The 24,500-nt window shown below is 42.3% G+C and overlaps 1 protein-coding gene across 1 annotated transcript in view; it reads right to left on the reverse strand.

The window, feature by feature from the left end:
- LRMDA (leucine rich melanocyte differentiation associated) overlaps positions 1-24,500 on the reverse strand; it is a 539,681-nt gene that overhangs the window by 475,701 nt on the left and 39,480 nt on the right. Inside the window, exon 4 of the mRNA XM_054983958.1 lies at positions 17,972-18,098. Within this exon, the coding sequence (XP_054839933.1) occupies positions 17,972-18,098 (127 nt within the window). The remainder of the gene's footprint in view (positions 1-17,971; positions 18,099-24,500) is intronic.

Here is a 24,500-nt window from a genome sequence, read left to right on the forward strand (position 1 = left end):
CTGGACTCCTTTTTGCCGGCTCCTTGGCTACTGACTTCCTGGCAACTAACCTTGGGACCATCTGCAGTACCAGTGAGCCACCTGCCTGTTGTGGCCAGCCCTGAGTGCAACATCCCTTAGGATCTGTGAACATCAGCATACATTGCCTTAGGTTTCAAACATTCAAGGACTTTGGAACACTTCCTGCCCTTGCTTCTCATGTATTTAGTCCCTCTCAGAAACATCTTAAATAAGAAGCCAAGTAATATATCCTTGCACCCGTATGGCAAGAAAGCATATGGTGTAGAATGTCTACATTAAAATGACCCAGGTAGTCGGTATTTCAAAAAGTTTGCCAAACAAGCACTCAATTGACTGGTCATAGTAGAAATTCTTCTATATGACCTTTGGTCTTTAGTTCTAATTAGTTGTCTGGTCCAAATTGCTCACAGTGTAAACAATGACTGATAAATCCACATTGGCTTCAAGAATTTATTGCACGGCAACAGCTGCCAACTGTCTAACTGTTTTAATAAAAAGCTATTTTCTAAGGTTTATGTTTTATTGCATGTATGACTCCCTTTATTGGTTAGCATTTTGGAGTTGTGGAAAAGGTTATGAATTTAGAAACTGACTGCATTCATATCATATTTAAAACTTAATGCTATTTTATTAAAGACATATGGGCCTCCAAAGTACACATATTAAATGTCATGTAAGAAAAGTAGCAGTTTAAATCATGGTCAAATTCATTTTTGACATGACTCCTGAGGCTTCCCAAGATCTGAACTATTTCTTTGTAAATCTGGCAGTTTAACCACACTCATAAATCATTTTCAAAGCACATTATTTCTTAATTTTAGTGCATTAGAAAGCATTTGGCCTACACAGTGAACTGTTTGTAGCAGTTATGTGATCTAAGTTGTACATTTATCCATACAAAGTTGAAGGGAAGGAAAAGAGCCTTCTACGTTAAAAAAATCACATTATTTACTTCCTTCCTTCTCTCTTCTTAAACCTGAGTAAATACAATCCCTGATTAAACTTCCAAGATGAAATTGCCATTCTGGCATTCTCTGTGTTAGAAGAAGACTTGCATCCATTAATTTTCAGACTATATATTAGAAACACAAAAGCAGCTGTAACTGAATACTTCAAATACCCTGTTGTGAACTCTTCAAAAGAAGGAAGAGCTATAGATGGCAAACCCTGTCAAACTCCATGAATAATTATATTTCATCACATTGCCTGTTTCTTCAGTCTCATGTTTGGATCCTGATACCTTGCTGATGGAAGTAATCAGGGCTTTTTTTCAGCTGGAACATGATGGAACGGGGTTCCAGAACCTCTTGAAAATGGTCACATGGCTGGTGGTCTCGCCCCCTGATCTCCAGACAGAGGGGAGTTTAGATGGCCCTCTGTGCCGCTCAGCGGTGCGGAGGGCCATCTAAACTCCCCTCTGTCTGGAGATCAGGGGGCAGGACCACCAGCCATGTGACCATTTTCTCCGAGGACAACCCACTGAGTTCCACCACCTCTTTTCCCAGAAAAAAAGCCCTGGAAGTAATGATGTAAATAGGTAAATGTATGTAATTTGTTATAGGAAGACTTGATTTTAAAAAAATTGACTAAGGGCAAAACCAGACAAAATGCTTGCATGACCCATGAATAGATCTCTCTCTCTCTCTCTCTCTCTTTGTTTAAAGTTTTGGGATGGAATCTAACTTGGGTCCACACCATGTGTGTCTTCCTGCCCCACACGATAACCTCCTCTGACTGCTGTTTACCAACAAAAACTGTGCAGGAGGTCCGTTCTCCTGATGTCTAGTCTATCCTGGCCCCACAATAGCTCTTCTTGGTGGATTGCACAATTAATTTATATGACAAACTTTTAACGTTTACTTTTATCCAAATGATCTCTAGAAATGCGACGAACTTGGCTAAAATAGCAATAAAAAACTTACATTTTAGAGAATATTTTTTTCTGCCATTACCCTGTCCAATTCTGCACTGGAAGAACAGAAGGGAAAATAACATTTGAAACGGTGCTGTCATTGCTAGTTTAACTGTGAACCAGTGGACTAGGCAGAGGATCATGTGACTGGCCCAAGACCACCTGCCAAGCTTGCATGGCAGAGAGAGGGGTTCAGACTCGTCCAACACTCTAACTACTACACAATAATGTACTACACAGACAATGTACAAATGTCCTATTCTGAAATTATATAAATTAACATCCAGATTTTCATTTGAGCTTCTGTCTGCAGCACAATTCCCCAAAACACACATTGCCCATCATTTTTTTCTTTTAATATTGTAATAGCACAGCAGACAGTAATGTCCCAGACTAAGCACATATTTTGCCAATGTAGCGATTTTCCAGATTAGGCTGGAAGACTGCGATGCAATTTGTCTTCCTGAACTTCCACCAAATAAAAATGTCCCATATCTATCTGCAGTGACAGCTACCAACAAAATCCAATCATGCTAATCATTTTTTGAAGACCAGAAAATCCGTGCCACTTTTTTTCCTACTAAAGTGACAGATGTTGTCACTGGTGGATGCAGATCAGAATGACACACATCTTTGGGAAACAAGTAAACTTTTAAGTAAAACAGATATTCCTAGTAACTTCACAAATATTAATTAATGCCTTGAAGATAAGTTACTGTGTGTATCCATGCATGGAACTCATCATCATACATACTGTAGTGTTAGATTGAACTATCTCCTATTTTTCTGAAATATTACCTGAAGGAAAACAGAATTTTAAAAAAATCACAGTAAAACAGGCATAAAACCAACAGAGTCCATAACAAGAAATAGAAGGGGGCAAAGAGAGGAGAAAAAAGAAACAAGAGTCTTCAGATGGAATACATTAATCACTTTTTAAAAAAGAAAAGCCATTTTTCCTGACTTTAAGCAGCCATTATAACACTCTATTCCAGTCTTCAAAGGAAGAATCCATAAGTAATTTGATGTTGCATCAGTTTTGTAAGCTTGGGAAAGAGAATTACACGTGTTGGATCACCACCAAGGTTTTAGGATAAAACCTCTGTGTCTCACACAGAAAACAGAACGGGGCAGGTAATGTCTACAAATGGTAAAGAACCACAATTCCACACCACCTACAAATGAAGAAGAACCCTAGGCCTTAATGGTTTTAAATAGGGTGGGAATTTTCATATTCCGACTGAGCTGAAATCATTGCTAGCAGCTGTATTTTCAGCTTCTATTTAAATCACACATACTGGCACCTATTGGGGCAAGTAACCATTTGCTGTTCTTTTGGTGGGTCTCAATTAGGGTCGCCAGGTCCCTCAAGTCTCCCAGCAGGAGAATGGGACGCTGGCTTCTACCTCATCAGGGGGGCTGTCCTTGTTGTGCCCGCACATGCGATCCCAGTGTGCATGATGACGTCACTTCTGATGTCATCACGCAGGGAGGAAGGGCAGAGAGAGTGGGCAGCTCTCTCTGTCTCTCTTGCCGCCGCCACGCCCCTTGTCCCTGCCGGTGCATGCAGCACACAGGCAGCGGCGGTGGCAAGAAAGCTCTCACGTGTGCTGCGGTCGCTGCTGCCCCTGTGCTGCCCACACCTGCAGGGACAAGGGGCACGGCAGTGGCGGCAGCGGCGGCAGTGAGACAGAGAGCAGGCTGTGGCCACCACAGCTCGATCTCTTGCTGCTGCCACCGCCGTGCCCCTTGTCCCTGCTGGTGTGGGCTGCAGAGCGACGGCGGCGGCCATGGCGAGAAAGCGGGTGGAGGCAGCAGCAGTGAGCGTGGCATGCTCTTGCAACCACCGCCTGCTTTCTCTCTGCCACCACCTGCTCTCTCAGCGCGGGAGCGCGCCCCGCACCTAGGGGTGTGCCTCGCCACCCGGGGAGGGGGCACCCCAGGGAGCACGCCCCCACCCACCAGGTAAGCAGGTGCGGGGGAGGGAGGGTGGTATCGGGAGATCCCCTGTCCTGAGCGGGAGGATGGGAACCCTAGTCTCAATAAAAATACAACCAACAAGAGAGAGTATCACAGTATTAAGTAACCAAACAGCAAATTCAAACCACGAAATCTTACTATGTGTTACCTTTAACATCCAAAAGAAATGCAAATGTTTGCATTTATTTTTGATGTTAAAGGTAACACGTAGTAAGATTTCGCAGTTTGAATTTGCTGTTTGGTTGTTTTGCTGGGTTCACAAATGATAATGAGGGGGACACATGTCAGACTCCCCCACCAGGCATTAAGGAATTCTGGCTAAGTGAGTGGACCCCCTTCAAGTAAGAACAGGTAGACAATACTGGAGGAGCTCACCAAACCTTTCCCCCAGCTTGCCTGGCATTGCTCTCCCAAACAAGGAGAGCCAGGAATTGCCCATCCTTGGCTGAGTTTTAAACATTTTGTTTTTAAACATTTTGTTTAAAACCAGAGTTCATCCTGGTAACAGTTGTATTTACCTAGTAGGTGAGAGCAAATGCTGCCAAATTAAGTGATGGGCTGCAGTTTGAAATAAATGGTTATGGTTATTAAGGCATATGGGATAGACGATCCAAACATGCTCGAGGGCATTCTCTTCTTAAGGACCTTCAAGTGGCTGAATTCTGACATGAAAATTAGACCCAAACTTAACAATGTTGAACCCAGCATTTTTCTTCTATTATTTTAAGCTGTGAAAATGTCAGTCAGGTGCAAATCATACATTCGTATGGATCAGTCCTGCGGGCTAATTCAGCTGTTACATTTCTTGCCCACATAAGCGCCACTGGCATCATAAGACCAGAGAGATTTTGGAACTGGTGACAGAAAAGATGTTGGATCTAGCCTTTCTGGTCCCAACCCAGCTCAGTTCAAGGGAGGGAACTGCCAGGAAGGCAACTGCCAAACAAGCCATTTGCACCTCATTGGCCCGATGAAGTCAGGTGATTATTTCCAAGGCTATATAAAAGCTTTCAGGTCAGGATTTCTTGTTGGTCTCAGCATTTAGGAAATCTGCTCTTCTAGTTAACTTGCAGGCTGCCTTTCTATCCTCTAGAACTACTTAAGGCAATGGCAAAGCACCCCATAACAAAAAGGCTGCCAAGAAAACGTCATGATGCAACATCCCCCTATGGGTGAGTATCTCTGCACTTGCACAGGGGACTACTTTTACCTTTAAGGCATATCAATCAAATCTGATAAAATACAAATCACAATTTACTAATTGTTAAAACTGCAACTGAATAATCAAAAGACTTTCCTTACCCCACTTCTTGTCTTTGTCCTGCAGACTGCTGGGCATACACAAAAGTTTGCTCAATTGTAAGGGACGATGGATCCTAAGGCTGGAACTAACTCCAGCAATCATGCTAGTTGGTCCACAGCACCTCTATCTAATGTCATGTTTAGGGGTGCCAACTCTAGGTTGGGAAATTCCTGGAGGTTTGGGGGTGGAACCTGGGAAGGGTGGAGTTCAGGGGGAAGCTCAACAAGGATGTCATTTATTTATTTATGATTTATTTAATCACATTTCTAGACCGCCCCGTCCCATCAGACGGGCTCAGGGTGGTTTAACAGCAGCTTAAAACAATAAAAACATTATAAAAACATTAAAACATCATATCATATCATGCCAATGCCATACAGAATACCCTCCAAAGCTGCTATTTTCTCCAGAACTAATCTCTGTAGTCTGGAATACAGATGGGCATGAACCGGGGAACCAGTTTGTTTGATTCATGAAAACATCACATCCGGGTCAGAAAATCATCACTTCCGGGCCAGCAGAAGGTCTGCAGGAAGTCCATCCCCTGTCGCCTAGGAAACTGATTGATTGGCACCAGGCTGTCTGCAGTCACGAACCAAAAAACGAACCAAACGAACCAGCCTAAAGTTTGTGGCAGCTCGTCAGAAATGAGAGCTGACGAATCATGGTTTGCGAACCATGAACCAGCCTGGTTCGTGCTTAATTTTGGTTCATATTTCGGTTTGTGCCCATCTCTAGTCTGGAGTTCTGGGGGACTCCAGAACTCCTGACTCCATCTGGAGATTGGCAACCTTAATCATGTTCCTATTCACAGAATTGGCAACACTGGTGGACAATAGCTGGAAAGAGAGAAAATCTCAGAGGGATACCAGCTGCTCTCTTTTCCTTTTGTATACCAGTGTTGTTTTAAGTATTTCTGATAGCTCATTTAAGTGGCACAGATAAAAACCAGAAGGCTCATACTCAGAAGTCAAACTTTCAAGATGTATATCAGTAACAAAGGACATAAAGAGCTGGAAAAATGTATATATTTATCTTAGGGTTCAGAACTGTATATTAAATTTTCTTTTAATGTTCGCGAGCCTACAAACTGATTTGCTGCTTGCTGGAAAGGGCCCTTCTGTCGAACGCATTTTTTACTGCAGGGTCCCAGATGTAACAGCCAGATTTAAAAGTCATAAAACACATGGAATTCTAAGTTAAGTGTGACGTTCCCTTTCATAAACTCACCTTTTTGTGGCCTATATGGTGAAATAAAGGAGTGGGGAATAATAGTGATTGTTTTCTGGACTAAACAGTACAGTCCTAAGCAGAGTTAACTTACAATCTTCACTAAAAAGAGTTACAACCTCCACTGAAGTTAATGGGTTTAGAAGGGTGTAACCATGTTTAGGATTACACTTGTCAGTTACTTTATTATTTTAAAGTTTGCCAGTCTCACAGAGTAGCTTCTTTATCTTCTAGGGCTTACAGAATGTTTATAATAGGATATTTAAAACTTATCAAATATTCTTTGGCAGCTTGATGCATAGCAGCAGAACCATCACATGCTGTAGCTATATGAGAAAAAATAGGGTTCCTTATTGTATCCTTCCATGTTTACATAACACACAAGTTCTGCTTTGGAGATTCCTCCCTGGCACATTATGTAAAAAGAAGCCCAACCATACTGGAAGTTTTAAAAATAAATTCCTTAGATTGTTATGGAAGCAACCATGTCTCCATCGGGGAAAGTAAAAAGGTGGTCTTTGGTTTCAATCTGTACAGTCATAGCTATGGACACAGAAAGCCATCCAAAACATGTTCAAAAATATATCATAATAAAATTTAATCTTGCTTGTAAAATTAGAAATTGCTTGAGAATTCTTAGCTTCTAAATTTACAAGTCTTCCCTGAGATTGGTCCAATCAGAAAACAGCATCCTGTTTCCCCCTTACCTCTCCGATACCCACTGGAACTTCGGACTTCCTGAAGTGATTGTGTGATGCCATGGCATCACTGTTAGTTGCATACCCCAAAATCATGTCACAGTGTTATGCAACGTTCTAGGAATTTCCCAAGTCTCTATGGTTTTTACCATACAACTCTGGGTAATTCCTAGAGCACTACTGATGCCATATCATAACTTCCAGATATGTGACTGGAAGTGATGATACAGTGTCACACAATGCTGATTTTTCAGTCCCTGCCCTCCCCGAATGCTCCTGGGGTTGCCAGTGGAAGGCTACCCTATTGTGTGTAATTATGAGTTTCTGCCCTAATGTGCAATACTCTACAATGTACAACAACATGTCACTTCCTTACACTGAACCTCATTTGCTATGTTGTTCAATACTCTCTCTCTCTCTCTCTCTCTCTCTCTCTCTCTCTCTCTCTATATATATATATATATATATTAGTTATCTGCTTCACAGCAGCGGTTTCACTATTACAAACACAGAATGCAGTTCAAAGCACATTAAGTATGCTCGGTCTTCGATTTATCTCAGTGGGTCATATGCATGTACACCTTTTTCAGGACTGTAGCCATAGACTACTATTACTTATTTAAACGGTTTGGGAAGTTTGGCCACCATTAATAAAGTAAATTAATTCTATTTACACTTGAACATTCAAAGCCCTTATGGAGTCAAGATACAGAAGCAAAAGATATTTATCGTTTTGAAATAGCTGGCCTTCCCTCTTGAGTGCTCTATTGTAAACATAAAAGACGCACAAAAAATGGGCGCTCGAGCTCCCTTCCACCACAACCCTCACCCATCCACTCAACATCTGAGCCCTTCCAGTGCTACTGTACATGCTTTGAAGAGAATAAGGCCACAGCTTTAAATAATTATGTCAAAGAGATGACAATTGTGCTCTTTGGAGGAGTAAGGATGAATAATTACAAGGCTGGGACATAATTAAGCAATTTTGGCTGTCGTATTCTTGAGCTGTCATTCTGATGTGAAGAGCTGTCAGGCTCAGCAACATGCTTTACACTGGACAGGCAACTTCCATTTTGAACTACGCTTGTGCCAGCAAAATGAGGTCATAGTTTGGTCATTAAACGAAGCTTCCGTGCCTGGCATGATGCCCCTTGCCCAGCCAGGCTTGCAAGATTTTTATTTTTTTTAAAAAAATCAAACATGAGACTACATTCAATATTTTGACAACTCTAAATATAAACATCACTGGGTAATGAAGTTCAGCTCGCTTTACGCAGCAAGACAGAACAGAGCCATCGCAACGTTAAGCTGTTTTCTAATGAATGACTGCATCTTCCTCGTAACGACAGTCCCATCACAAACAGACTTGAAGCAACAAAAGATGAAATGAAGCAAAGCAGAAGAAAGCAGCATTCTGTTCAGGAAAAATAAAAACTAGAGGAAGGCAGGCAGTTAGACAAAATTAAATATTTATGATTTCATGAAGATTGGTGATTGCTAGCTACTTGCATTTGAGTAAACAGAAGTGAGTCAGTGGGAAATATCCTGCCTCGAGTCTCATTTCGGGTGTTGATTTCTGAGGGGCATCTTGCTCTGTAAAGATTTTTATGTCAAGCATGAGATGAAAGCCATTTCTAGTGTAACTCTCCCCCCACCCCAACACACAAACCATCCCCTAATCCATTGTTTTCTACTGCTGAATAAGCTATTTATTTCCAGTTTATACTTACGGAAGAAAGTTAACCTCAAATTTAGATTTCAGTTTGAAGAACAGATTTGATGCCAGCAATGTAGTTCAAAGGCAAGTAATAACACACACACACACACACCCCACACACACACAATTTCCTTCCCTGAAAGCCCTCATAATCTCTCCTCTTTTCCTGCTTCCTTCTCTTTACCAGTCACCAGCCAATTTACCTTTATCCCCCCCACCCCCCACCCCCCCAATCTCCAGTTCTCCTACCTTCCTTATCTCTGACAGCCTTTCCCTGGCAAAAGTCTAGCTGAGTCGATTAGTGCTAGTTGCCAGGCTGGGCCCAGTTGTGCAGCAGAGAACCTGTAATGGCTTGCAGGAGATGACCCGCTTCCTCCCGTATCCCTCTCCTCATACTATTTCTTCATTCCCTTCTCCTAGCAACCCCCATGTTCTCACCAGGGCTTTTTTTCTGGGAAAAGAGGTGGTGGAACTCAGTGGGTTGCCCTCAGAGAAAATGGTCACATGGCTGGTGGCCCCGCCCCCTGATCTCCAGACAGAGGGGAGTTGAGATTGCCCTGCTCAGTGCGTAGGGCAATTTAAACTCCCCTCTGTCTGGAGATCAGGGGGCGGGGCCATTAGCCATGTGACCATTTTCAAGAGGTTCCAGAACTCCATTCCACCACGTTCCAGCTGGAAAAAAAGACCTGGTTCTCACCTTTTCATGCTTCTTTCTTTCCTTCCTATGGTTCCTATGACCTACTACAGGCAACATCCTGGCAGCAACATTCTGCACCAATTGAAATTTCTTCACACATCTCAAGGGCAGCCCCACATAGAGTGTACAGCAGTAATCTAATCTAGATGGACATGCACTACAGTGGCCAGATCTTTTCTGCCCAGAAATGGTCATATCTGGTAAAAGACACTCCTAGCCACAGCTATCACCTGCTCAACAGCAGATGACCTGTGGGGTTTTCCCAGTCCGTGCCTACCTCTATTATTGACCCATATGTGTCTATTCAGCATGTAGTTTCACCATACTGTTTCCTTGCAGCACAGCCAGCTTTTCATGAACATGTGTTCTCACACAACCTAAAGGAGTCTATTTTCCCACATCCTTGTTGCACTGCTGTTCCGCTCAGTGGGCAGTTGTTTAAACACTAAAATTAGTCATAATTCACATAAACAAGTCATAACTAAATGCTGTTTTTAAAATCCTACTGTTCGGTGTTCAGTTTTTAGCGATGTTAACGGCTGCTGATCTCTTTGGATTTTCACGCATGTACAATTCTGCAAAAATCAAATACTAACCTGTTTGGCAGCCATTGGAGGCCAAACTGAACAGACCAAGTCATTGCTCACATCTGATTGTCTCAGCAGAAACAATTAGTTCAACTGCCGAACATGGTTGCTTGGAAATTTTCAGCGTTGCAATAAATTTTGGGAATGAATAGGGAGGGAATTTCAAACATCACCTAGTTTTGCAAGTGACAATGGCTGCTTCCACACACGTTGGATAATCCACTTAGAATACTCCTTAGTGAACATTTGGAACTGCTTTTCCACGTGTAGAACAAAAAATCCACTTCCAAAGGATTGCTAAAATGCATTGAAAGTGCATTATTCAACATGTGTGGAAATGGCCAACGTTTATTTGGCATCCTCTCAGTGATCCTTCCTTCATGCCCAATGTTTTAAATGCTTTACTGAGCAATTCTAATCAGGAGTCTGAACGTGCTCAGGGAACCGACTAGCCCATACACGACATATCTCACTCTTAGAGTAACATAAGCCTCAGGTACTCTGGAGCAGCTCCCATGTGCTGCCCTGTCAGGCTTGTGCAACAACGGTGTCGCCCTGCAGCCAGCTGCCAGCAGGCCTCAGGAGTAAATCCCTGCACTGTGACTTGTTCTGCCCATTGTTGTTTTTATGGTCAACAAAAACGGGGGGGGGGGGGGCACAACCCAGCAGAAGAAGAGTAACAGGAGAGGTTGGAACAGAAAAGGTGAATTAAATTTAACTACAAATATACTGCAAATAAATAAAACACCAGTATATGAACATATACCAGTGAGGAAGGCCCTTGGGCCGAAACGCGTCTTGTTCTGGTTCTATACATATGGAGATACAATGTACTAATATACCTGTATATTTAAAAGCTATCTATGTGAATATTCAAGAGTACGGTACTTATATGCTGAACCACACTGTGCTGTTTTTTATCTTATTTTTGCACCGTAATTTATTTTATTCATTCACAATACATTTGTATTAAGTTTAATTCACTTTTTCTGTTCCAACCTCCCTGGTTACCATTGTTGTTTTTATGTCTTTGTATGTTTTTAGCTCTGGCTTTAATTTTGTGTTTTTCTTGGCTTTAATGGTTTTAAAATGTGATTTTATTATGTGTGTTTTAATTTGTTAGCTGCCTTGGTATCCCTAATGAGGGCAGAAAGGTAGGATATAAATTTGGTTAAGTAAATAAATAAAATGGAGAAGGTAGGTTATGCCAATTCAGTAGCCTGCATTACTATCCAATCAACATTCTACACTCACCCAAACTGATATACAAAATTGATACAGGCTGCGAATATTAACCAGACTAGATACATAAAATTTCTGATAAATTTGCATTCCACTGATGATAATATTTTCTGTGGAACATTGTACAATGCTCTCAACTTGTGCAGGTTTTCCAAACCATCATGTTCTTTACTGCTTGTATTTATAACACTCAACAATCAACTCACATTAACTTCAATGTGTAAGACATGAAGGACCAGTCCGTTAAAAAAACACCCCTTTGTTATTACACACATGAGCCCTGTGGCGCAGAGTGGTAAGCTGCAGTATTGCAGCCCAAGCTCTGTTCACAACCTGAGTTCGATCCTGGCGGAAGCTGGGTTCAGCTAGCTGACACAATGTTGACTCAATCCTTCTGAGGTTGATAAAATGAGTATCCAGTTTCCTGGGGGTAAAGTGTCGATGACTGGGGAAGGCAACGACAAACCACCGTGTAACAAAAAGTCTACCAAGAAAACATCATGATGTAATGACTCAGTGCTTGCACAAGGGACTACCTTTACCTTTTACCTTTTGTTATTACACAGCAAACATATGGGTGGATTTAGACCCAGCCCTTCAACATTATTATATTACCAAACATGTTACCAAGTATACAGAGCAGCCTATATTTATCTTGCTGGAATGGTCACTCTAAGTGTTGAATGCTCCTTTAAAATACCCTGCACACAGAAAACTAACATATCAGGGAGAAGAGTAAAATTGAATCCTCCTCTCTGCCTGTGAGAAAATCTGAAGTACAGCTCAGCTGTAGATTTACTAGCTCAGTCTAGAACTAGACCATGCTGTCTGAACCTTGCTATAAGACAGTGTCCATTTTGGTCTGAGAGTCCCTCCCTCCTTCCACACACACACACACCCCTTCTCCTGGGCCATTTCCACACTACTTACCTTCATCCGGAATGCTGCAGAATGTCGCAAAAAAACCGCGGAAAATGGTGCGCAAAACTTGCGCGAGAAGACGCTGGCCGTTTCCACACATGTTAAATAATCCACTTTCAATACGCTTTAGTGCACATTTGTAACTGATTTTCCATGTGTGGAACAAAAAATCCACTTCTAAAGGATAACTAAAGTGCATTGAAAGTGCATTATTCAATGTGTGTGGAAACGGCCACTATCTTCCGCAACATTCCAGATGAAGGTAAGTAGTGTGGAAACGGCCCTGGTCACCCCCATCTTCATGCCAGAATCAGATTCTCCTCTGCATGCTTCCTCAGGGTTTCTTCCAAGACAAGGACAGAGAGCTCGCAGAAGGAGGAAGAACACCGTGACCAATCTTACCATGCTCACTAGAAAGGACTATTTCAGGGAGAAGCCTCACCCACCCTCTAGCCTTTAATCAAAGGCCGCAGTGATTAATCCGTGTGCCCCAAGCACAGTCTGACACATTTAGCATTTCCCAAAGAAAGAGTTCCCTGTCTTTGACTGTCGCAAAATACCAGATAAGCGTGTTTCAATCGCCCACCAAAGTCCCATTTCTCAGACCAGATCATGGCTATTTTCACACTGCTTACCGACCTTGGAACATCATGCCAAGCTCCCAGAATGACAGTGCCTTCCTGGCACAATTTTCTGTGAGAATGGCAGTTCTTGTGCAAATTCGCGCCAGGAAGACGCTGTTGTTCCAGGAGCTTGGCACGATGTTCCAAGGCTGGTAAGCAGTATGAAAATGGCCCATGACTTCCTTTAAAAGCCAGTTTGGTGTAGTGGTTAGGAGCACGGGACTCTAATCTGGAGAGCCGGGTTTGATTCCCCTCTCCTCCACAAAGCCAGCTGGGTGACCTTGGGCAAGTCACAGTTCTCTTGAGCTCTCTTAGCCCCACCTACCTCACAGGGTGATTGTTGTGGGGTAATAATAACACTTTGTAAACCACTCTGAGTGGGCATTAAGTTGTCCCGAAGGGCGGTATATAAATCGAATGTTATTATTATTATTATTATTATTATTATTAAAAACACATACTCCCAGCTCCTCTCCCCCCCTTTCACTTGACAAGGCACACATCTGAGCTCTCACCTATCCCCTCTGCTCTTGCCAGCCTGAAAAGAACAGAAGTCTTCCTCTCTCTTTGCTGCCAACCCTTTACATACAGATAGAATCTTCTCCAAACTGGGCTGAATTAGAACCAAATCTTTGCCAGGGCAGATATAGTCCGCTCTACATATACCTTTTGAGCTTTTTGCCTCCCATCTTAGGCCATTTCCACACTACTTACCTTCATCCGGAACACTGTGGAACATCGTGAAAAAACCCACGGAAGATGGCGTCTTCTCGCACAAGTTTTGCGCGATGTCGTGCAAAACTCGCGTGAGAAGATGCTATCTTCTGGATTTTTTTTGCAACATTCCGCGGTGTTCCGGATGAAGGTAAGTAGTGCGGAAACGGCCTTTGTTTGGATTTCTGGAAGGACTGGCTCTTTAGGTGGACTTCTAGTATTGCCATTGTTTCAACTGCTTTAATTTGTTAATTCCACATCTCATACAGTTGTATTATGCACCTTAAACTTTATTTCTGTTTTTATTCAGATCTCAGTGTTCTTTCCAAGCTTGTAGAGAGTAGAGATGGGCACGAGCCAAAAAAAAATTGCTGATCCAGCTGATCGTGGATCGGCGCTGGTGACGATCCCGACTAAACGATCCACACCAATCATCTCCCATTCCCGATCCATGGATCGTGGATTGTGGATCCTAGAGTCCAAAGCGGGGCACACTGCTATCCCCAGCTATGTGGGAAGGTGGCTGTTGGCGGCGGCCCCCGGGCCCGGCGAGCACAGGGAGATGGCGACGAGCTGCCTCCCCTCAGGGGGCAGGGGGTCTGGCCACTCACCGGCAACACCCCCCATGTGCCCGCCTGCCAGGCCAAAAAGGAGTGCGCTGGCAAGAAAAGAATGGTGGGTGATGCCGGCGGCATCTGTGTTTGTGTTTGGCCATCTGTGTTTGGCCGTCAGAGCTGCCTATCAGGGTTTGCAGGGATGATATTGGAGTGCCCATGGCTACAGAACACTCCCTTCCCCCTCCCTCCCCTGGCTGTCTTCTCCCAACTGGTGACTGCTTTGCTGCTCCGTGGTTGGAAGGAAGCCTTGCTGATCAAGGAAAGCTGGGCTTCCATTCGGGTTTCCAAGGTGACAGAAGGAGGGGAAACACAGCTCAGGCATTCCCCTGGCTCCGTTGCCCTGGGAATAGTTTACTGGCACCTGAGTGTCTGGCTTCCCGATCTGAGCACGATCCAGCCCCGATCCAGCCCCCCTCCCGATCGCTGGATCATTGGCCATGACCGATCACGATCCGCTGAGTCATGATCGCACGATTGCCATTATCGTGGGTTTTTTTGGATCGTAATGCGGATCGTGCCCATCTCTAGTAGAGAGTCTGTGCTACTTAGTCCAGACCCTGCATTACTGCAAAGTGTCTCACTGTCTATATTTGTGGGTGTTGAGCCTATGCCAGAAGCTCTTAGGAGTGAGAGATGGCAGGGCAAAAAGGTTTTCTTCCTTATGATCATGCTGTTTGAGTGCGGATCTGGGGGTGAAATTGGAAAATGGGTCACATACAAATCAATATGTATCTATAAAGAATCTGACCCACAAGTTCATGTTTTGTACTTGATTAGGGGGCTACCAGTATGCCAGTTCAAGCTATACAGACTTAAAATAGCCAGATGTGACGTGCAGCATCAAACAAGTGGATTCAGCAGAAGAGAATTAATCTCACTACCCAAAGGCCACTTCAGCATGGAAATTTTGCAGTATTTAAAAACTTACCCACAGGCAATTGATACCATACACATGAAGGCTTGTGCTTATAGATTCTGTACACCAAATTTGTTTTAATAGATTTGAGCCCACTCCACAGTTCCTTAGGATAAACCAATATATGAGTAACATATAATAAAGTATAATGATGATAATCCTGTTGCACGCCAAGAGGTATTTGCTCATGACATCCAAAATGTTTACAAAAGGGAATACATTATGCTTGGTAATGACCTAGCAATTCTTTAAGCAAGCAATTTTGGAAAGGGCTATCGCCATATTAAATTTGTACCTTGCACTAAACGGATTGGGAAAAGTATATGTTTTAGCATAAAATTTAGATGATAGCTAATTCAAAAATTATATAGCTTGGGATATAGCTACTAGAACAAAGCAGCAAGGCTTAATGCTATCTTTGTGAATCAGAACTGCTTAAGACAGCGGTGAAATAGGTAAAAAGTACAAAATTGCATTCAAATAAACTAGAAAAGAGTTTGAACAGCAGTCTTTTTTCCCCCTTTATCCCTTGATTGGGTCAAGATGCATGTATAACTCTGCTCTCATTTTGCAAAACAAAACTGTCAGCAATATTAAAGGAAAATTCAGGAATGCCAAGATATTTTTAAATTGTGAGTAGACAGCATGAGAATGATTACAAAAGGGAGAAAAAATAAACATAACATCCTTTACACGTTCAATGGTTGCATTTTACAGGATTTAGTAAAGGAGGAAGCCTTTCATAAGAGCTTCAAAGGAAATGATTTCATTTATTGCAGGCTGCATTGTACGAGTTGAAATAGCTAAAGGCACTGGTAAACAATGTGTCAAACCAATCCCTGAGTAAGAACTGTTAAAACTTTAATAGTTATAAAATGAATCACTCTGAATTAATTTGCTTTCTGTGGCAAACATACAGCTGATAACAAATATATCTAAGCTACACTTCCATGCCTCCAAATACAACATATTCCATAACTGTTATGGAGCTGTTTAAGGGGATTGGAAATCTGCAATAAATTATTAATTGTGTATATTATAAAACAAACCAGCATGCAAAAAATTGCTTGGTGAAAACACAGACTGAGTTTAAGATAGCCCATAGATGCAGAGGAGGTAGCCGTGTTAGTCTGTAGTAGCAAAATCAAAAAGAGTCCAGTAGCACCTTTAAGACTAACCAACTTTATTGTAGCATAAGCTTTCGAGAATCACAGTTCTCTTCGTAAGATAGCCCAGAATTTTAAGACACAACTGGATTTCTACAAAAAGGACCTCGCTGTACAGAATGGTGTTGCCTGTCATCAGTGGAGTGTCTGGAGGACAGGGACAACAGAAACTTCTGCACTGTACGGTTTGACCAGTTTAGGGCCAGTTGATGCCAGAAAACTAGACTCTAAATCATTCATTTGAGAGACTCTCCCTCCAATCAAAATGAAACCGCAGTATATAACACTGGAATCAAGTCAAGGGATCCTCTCCCACAGAACATACCTTCTGCACAAAGTCTATTGAAATCTGCAATATTATGTAAGTCTAAATCCAAAGCAGACCTTCAATGGCATAATAGCATAAAAGATAGACTGGTACAAATTACAAGATTATTACAAGAAGAAGATAAAAACTTGTACAGATAAAATTTAAATGTAGCATTGGATCATCACTATATCTTATCTTAACGGATCTTAATGGCATGTTGGAGAAACAAAGCTACCTTCTCGTTGTTCCAGGAAATATGTCATTCAAGGTATATTGGGCTTTGATGTAATCTGACAGACACGACTTATTTCCAAGAATACAGTCATTTCGTAGAAAAAGAGCTGCAGGAACTCATTAGCATAACTCATTAGCATATGCCACGCCTCTTGCCATCACTGGAAGTGTGTCATCGGCATAACTGATTTGCATATGCCACGCCCCCTGACATCACCTATCCTGGCTGTTTTGGATCCAATCCTGGCTATTCAGGGTCAAAATTGGGCCCAAAATGGCAAAAAGGGGCTGAAAATAGCCAAAAAGTGGCTCAAAATGGTCAGGATTGGGCTGCTGCTGAGCAGGAAAGTAATCCACCACCCATAAGAGGCCCGATCCAGGCCGTTTCAGCCCCAATCCAGGCCGAAACGGGCGCAAAATGACTGAGAGTCTGGTGGGTGGGGCCACCTGTCACGTGACCTCTTTAGGGAACTTCTGGAACTGCTTTCCTGCATGTTCACCCTCAAAATGAGCCCTGGTCAAGATACTTAAAACGAATATTTGCATAAAAGGAAAAATTAAAGAGAATATGTGGGACTGTTTCAATACACTTTAACTTACACAGACAGAGTCTAGCAGGGTAGGCTACCTTTCGGAATCTGCCATATATGTAAATCAAATTATGTTTGTGTGGAAGAAATTCACAATGGATCGTGACGATTCTTCTAAATTAGTATTAGTCAACCAAATGCGTCAAACCATATATATATAGCACAAGACATATATTGCAATAATTGTCTTTTTCTCTAAAACAACCCAATTGCCTGCAAATGAGCATTAGCTCCTTAGATGATTAAGCATTTTGCCTTCAGGGAAAAAGTAAAAGTGCAGCAAATTCTGATTTTAGCAAAAGCAATACAAGTACTTGGTCTGCCACCAAATTTGAGTCACACCCCAGAAAAAGGTTGTAGATTAGAAACTCTTAAAAACTGACTACTAATCTAAATGGCTTCAACAACAAGATTTAAATTAAAAATAAACCATCAGAAGAACTATTTTAAAGATCCATTAATAGCCGTATGGTCTTAATTATAAATGCCTCACCACAGAATCCACGGGCTTCATCACTTTCATAAAGGCACCCCTCAAGGCAGCTTCTTCACGTTCGCTTGGGCTTACTTTTCGAGAATCCAGAAATTTCAAGTTGCTTAATTTGTGCAGAACAAAATACCTAATTTTTAAAAAAAGAAAGAACTTTGTTGATAATTTCCATTGAAATAATACAAGGTTCTCAATTTAAAGGACTTAAAATAAGCATACGGGGAGAAGAACTTGTACTTCACCAATGCAAACTCATTTTATGCTGGTTGTGAATTCTATTTGTTCTTGAAGTTTAGCAAAACAACTCCCACAGTCTGTACCTCATTTCCTAATCACATGTATTGTTGTGTATCTTTGACGTTCATTTATAGCCTGTTTTTCTCCCCAAAGGGGACTTAAAGTGGGGTACAATGACGTCATTTTCCTCTCTACCACAAAACCACCCAGGTCCAAGATCACCCAATGAACTCTCATGGCAGAGTATGGAGTTTAAACCAGTTCTCCTATATCCTAATCCAACACCCCAACCATTACATCATGCTAGTTCTCATAAGTCAATGGGCTCCACCCTAAATAGCTTTGCTCTCAAAGTCCTGTACTTTTAATGATACAAAAGAGATTTTCATGTCACCAATACAGCCTATCAGCTCTAAAAGACAAAGGAGGATAGATCACAGCTTATCAGTTGGGTATAAGTAACCAAAATAGCCAACAAGATGCAGCTGCAAACAGGGTAATACAACTCAGTTGTATTTAGAAGGGATAGGGAAATATTAGCAGGCTTAAACAAAGCAACACTATGGCTACATGTGCAATTATGAAATCAGAATAAGGGGCTGGATCCAAAGCTTGGGACTGAAGACAGAGGTATTCCTCCTTTCAATGGAAAAGAACTTTTGGACCCAACACAAGGTCTATTCTTCCTTAGAAATGTTAAATTTTCAGGTTCCTCACAACATCAGCCAGGACAACAAATTTTAGACTGTTTTGCTAAACTTACAAGGGATATCTTGTTCTTCTAGTGCCACAGTTGAAGTAATAAGGATTTTCCACTGCTCATGATCAGTGCAGAGTGGGATATTTCATTACATGCATCTGGGACGCCAATAACTAGACATGGGCACAAACCACATTACGAACCGAAAAAAACCCACGAACCGCCTGATCATCTGTTCGCGAACCAGCGGTTCGTGAGGGTCCATGGCCAATGAACCAGCATTCGTTGGAAGCACGGTTCATTGCATTTGCCCGCGGTTCGTGAAGCCAGACAGTCAGACACCATCAATCATTTCCCTTGGAAACGGAGCAGGGGGAATGCCTGAACTTTGTCTGCACTCCTTCTGTCACCCTGGAAACCCGAATCGAAGCCCAGATTACCTTGATCAGCAGGTCTTCCTTCCAACCATGGAGCTGCAAATTGGTTACAATTGGTTACATGGGAGAAGACACTCGGGGGAGGGGGAAGGGAGTGTTCTGTAGCCATGGGCACTCCAATCTCATCCCTGCAAACCCTGATAGGCAGTTCTGATGGCCAACCCCTTGTACACTGGGCCAACATCAACGGGTGGCTCTAATTGTATCGAATGGGAGTTTCCTGGGGGCCTCAGATTGGAGAGGGTATAACTCCAAGATCCCTATTGCAATCTTGACCAAACTTGGGTGCTGGCTGGAGGAGAGCCTGCTAAACACTCCCTGTGAATATGGGCTCTCAAAGTCCAATGGGGGCCGTTCTGACACCCATGAACCATGAACCTTGAACCAGTTCGTCAGCGGGAAATGTTCGTTTCGGTTCGTTAATTCGGGTTCATTAGCGGCACTGAACCACGAACCGCTGGTTCATTAATTTTTTTTGGTTTGTGCCCATGTCTACCAATAACACCTCCTTTGCTTACAGTGCTTGACTGGTTTCTGCTTCTTGTGGCCATGGAATTATCCCTCCATACATGTCACTGCTACGAGGCGGCTTTTTCTTTCCCTTACAGCTTGGTTTGCACACCAAAGTCATATGGAGGTATTTGCTCTGTGATATATTTCCATGGGACATATTATTTGCTTCAGTAGTATTATACAATGGGTAGCAGGATGGTGTTTATTCCCTTCAAAGTATTCAATACTATTAATCTGATCTAAATCTTTGCCTTCTTCACGTCTTGTTTTTTTCATACATAGCAGATTATATTCTAGTATCACACATATCAAGTTTTTGCATGCAAACTGCTACAAAACAAGGCACGATGCAAATGTAATTAATTTATTTAATTCCTTTCTTCTATGCCACCTCATAACTTCTTGAGCCAAGTGTACAAAAGATAACACGCACCAACAACCGAATTAAAGTCCTTAATGCTATTCTGAAAAGTGCACACTCTCACATGTGGGGTCAGATCCTAGATTCAAAGCTGATTTCTGGATCCCTTTTCAACTTCCTCTAACATTTCAGCAAGAAAGCTGGAATTTGGCTAGCCCAACACCCACACACAGATGTATTCACTTTAAAAAAAAAATGACAGAGCATGGCACAGTATGGCATGAATCAATGTTTTTTAAAAAACAGACCAGGAAAATGATAATATCAACTCATCTCAAGTGCTTGCTATTTACAGCCAGCCACCCAGATATGAAGCAGACTTAGTGGAGACGGAGAGAGGAAGCGCCAGATCCTTTCCTGGCAGGAAACAGAAAGGTGATTGATAATATTTCCTACAAATGCCAAGTTTATATAGACTGTCATTCTAGTAATCAGGCTGAGTCCCTCTGGCATTTGGAAGAAGCAACCACACATGTCCAGAACTACGAGGGGTAAAATGCATTTAACTTCCAAGGAAAGAGGTCTGCAACCAATGGAATAAAGCTCCTTTGAGGAGCTTGTGGACTGAATCCCCCTTCCTTGAATTCCTCAGTGAAAGGCTGGATGTTTTTACTTTTTAAAAGGTGCGGTACTTGAACGAGATAGCTCATTTGAGGCCTTCAGAGTTGACACAAGAGTAAAAGAGGTCAACTTTTATTATTTATTTACGCTTTCGTGAACCGACTCGCTTCTGTGAAGTTGGTGCGGCCTTGTAAATTCTTGAGGAAACAGAATATGCTCATCGACATGCATTAAAATCCATTGATAACCTGAATACAAGCCCTCAGACAAGGCACTCCAATGGGGAAAAGTAATACTAAATTTTAAAAAATGAGAAGGCCTCCGTACAAAACATAACATGTCCCATGAGGGACAATTTGTTAAGCTTAGCTAGATGTCTGGGGAAACTGAAATATTCTCAGACACATCTCCTACTTCCCAGGCTGCCCTTTGAACCCTCCATGGGCCTTTGATGGGCCTTATCTTTCAGTGGGAGAATATACTTCCATCTTATATTACGGGCAGAAAAGCTCAGAGGACAAGGGGTTCTTTTAAACACAGACATGAACAGAAGGAAACAGTATGTCAAGAGTAAAGCTAAGGGGGAGTGAAGACACCCAGCTAAGTGTAGAGTGAGAAAAGATTAATATTCGGGTGCAGAAAACATCACAGTTAGAAAATCAGCAAATGTTTAATGACTGAGTGAAGGATGCCATCATGAAGCAGGCAGCCACAAAAACAACAACAGATTCAGGCAGCACTGTCATCTCTTTGTCATCTTTGAATCAGAGCCCTAAATATCAGTCTTGTCTAAGCCGGTCTAAGAAAGTCGAAACTTGCAACAGAATTATTTCGGCAGGAATCGTCTCTTCTATTCAACATTTCTAGAATTTGTTCCCAAAAGAAAAAGAACAAGTAGCTCCATAGCAGGAAAGATGGCAGCAGTGGTCGGGGAGAGGGGAGGGGGGCTGAAAAAGTACAGCCATCTGTATCATATGAAAGAAATCTTCCTCCCATCATCTTGGCAGTGCAGATGTTGTGTAGCAGAGGATGATGGACTATAAAAAGGCAATCTGTAGCAGGCTTTAAAAGCTACCCTGTCATCAGTGTTGAAGCTTTGCAATAATGATGCCGTTTTGAAGAACAGTGGAATTAAAGCTCAACCACACAAATTCTTTCCATCAAAGAGGGGAATGCAACACACATCTAAGGCTCCATGTCGAACCATACATTCTGTAGCCCCACACGCTTATCCCTGCCCCATATTCCTCCTCTGTTTTTTCTCTTCAAGCAGCACTGACTACCATATTTCAGATTTTTCTGGGACTAGGAATACGCTCGGATAACTCCTGAATCATATGCATCCATGAGGACCCCTCTACTGAGATTTAAGACATCAGAGGAGATATTGCTCCAAGAGTTTCCATCTTTGGAGCCAAAGCTCAAGAGAATGATTAAATTCTCCTTAGTTGTAGTGGCTTCTCATCTATTGTCAGGCTTGTTCTCTTGCCTGACATTTGGTTACAAATAGAGGTGGGCACGAACTGACATAGAACCAAAATTTGTCACAAACTGAGCCAGTTCGTGGTTCGTGAACCAGCAGTTCATCAGAGCCCATTTCTGATGAACCACCATGAACTTTAGGCTGGTTCATTTGGTTTGTTTTTCGGTTCATCACTGCAGGACAGCCTGGCACCACTCAGTCAGTTTCCTAGGCAATGGGGAGATGGGCTTTCTGCAGCCCCAGAAGTGACCTTCTGCAGCCCTGGAAGTGATGTTTTCATGAACCAAACGAACCAGTCCATGAACCAGGGCAAGTTTATGAAAGTTCATGGTTTGTGGTTCGTGAAACGTGATGAACCACAAACTGCATGGTTCAGTATTTTCCTGGTTCATGCCCACCTCTAGTTACAAAGACCACTCAACATGTCCAATATGCTTATTTTCATAACACTTATCTAGATTGGTTAGGCTTGTCAGGTGCCCACTGCTGGCAGCTTAAGTCCTGGTGGTTTGCTGCTCTGCCCACCAAGCACTGGTGATTGGCAGGAAGTGGCAAGCCACCCAGTGATTGCCCAACATCAGCAGGCAACACAGACAAATGGCAAGTGACATCACCAATTTCAGCCCCTACAAGCCAATTCTTAAAAATCCAGCCCTGTGTGAAGTGCACTTGCAAGCAGCATGATGACATCACTTCCAGAAGTGATGTGATTGTACGCTGTCCGAGACCATGTGCACACAAAAGCCTGATCAGTCCTGCCTCCCACTGGCTGCCAAGAAGATCAGGCAACCCTGAGATTGGTAGCAGTTCAGTATTGACTTTTTTATATTTTGTAATTCTTTTCATGATGATGTTAATGCTTTTAAGTTTTATGGATTTTATTGCGAGATATCCAGAAGGACTCTACGGGCAACACATACGTTGAGTTTAGAAGTCGGGGAACAGCATGCAGAAAATTATATATATATATGATAGGGTCCCAATTCTGTACTGCAAATAGCTTTATCCCTAATCTGGTTACCACCTACACGAGTTTATAAGTTGGGGAACAGCATGCAGAAAATTATATATATCATAGGGTCCCAATTCTGTACTACAAATAGCTTTATCCCTAAACTGGTTACCATCTATACGAGTTTACAAGTCCAATTATTATGGTTGACATCAAGAGACCCACACAACTGCTTTGCAACCCCAAAGGACACTGCAATTCAGTTTCTTCAACACCCTCCTCCTCTCCCCATCTCAGATAGCAAAGCAGACTGGAAGCTGATACTTCCTCCAAACACTTCGTGAAAAAAGAAAAGTCCTGCTGGGCATGATTAAACTCTTGGGGTGTCTGGAAGCAGGTCTCTGGATACTGACCCTTGTTTTTTCCAAATGAGAGGGGTATCTATGCCTCCATTTGAAGCGGGAGTCCCAAGACAGAAAATAATGGCTAAAACCACATAAAAGAACACACTGTAAGATAAACCCAACCCTTGTAAATTTAATCCAGGATTATTTGTTGCTCCAGATCTCTTTATGGTGATGTATGACTTAGTTACTAAGGTTATCAAAGTAGTATCCTAAAGTTGCATAGTACATAAAACATACCAGTTAACAATGCAAAGAGGTTAACTCCCACAGATAACCTACTATCAGAGGGTTAAACCAGATGACAGGCCTCTGTCAGCTTCCAAGGAGCTATTGATGGTTCAATCAGTTTGTTTTGAAGGTAAAGCACAACAAAAGGGCACTAAACTTATTCAAACTGTCAGCACAGACTATCTGGAATGTTGCTTGCAGGTAAGTAATTTGGGGTGTTTTAAGACTATTATCAAACGGCAATGGCTGCAGAAAAAGACAGCTACTAATCACACAGAATGCAGCCGTCATAAAACACTTTATGGCAGGCACCAGGATCTATAAATTGCATGACACAGTGCAACTGCTGTCAACTTATAAAACTGCTAGTTATGGGGCCACTGTTTAATGAAAAAGGGTCCAAATTTTCCATTCTGCAGGTAGGACATTTTATACTAGCTAAGGGAATGTAGTGTATGTGCATTTAAAAAACCACACGCCGAGCCCCCTTTCAGAATTCCCCAGGACTGGTGTTCATTTATTTATTCAAAATATTTCTACGCTGCATTGTCTGTTTCCTGCTAGAGGGATCTTACAATTAAAAACACAATGCA

Source organism: Eublepharis macularius, chromosome 6 (genome assembly GCF_028583425.1).
Source record: "Eublepharis macularius isolate TG4126 chromosome 6, MPM_Emac_v1.0, whole genome shotgun sequence".
Classification (NCBI taxonomy): domain Eukaryota; kingdom Metazoa; phylum Chordata; class Lepidosauria; order Squamata; family Eublepharidae; genus Eublepharis; species Eublepharis macularius.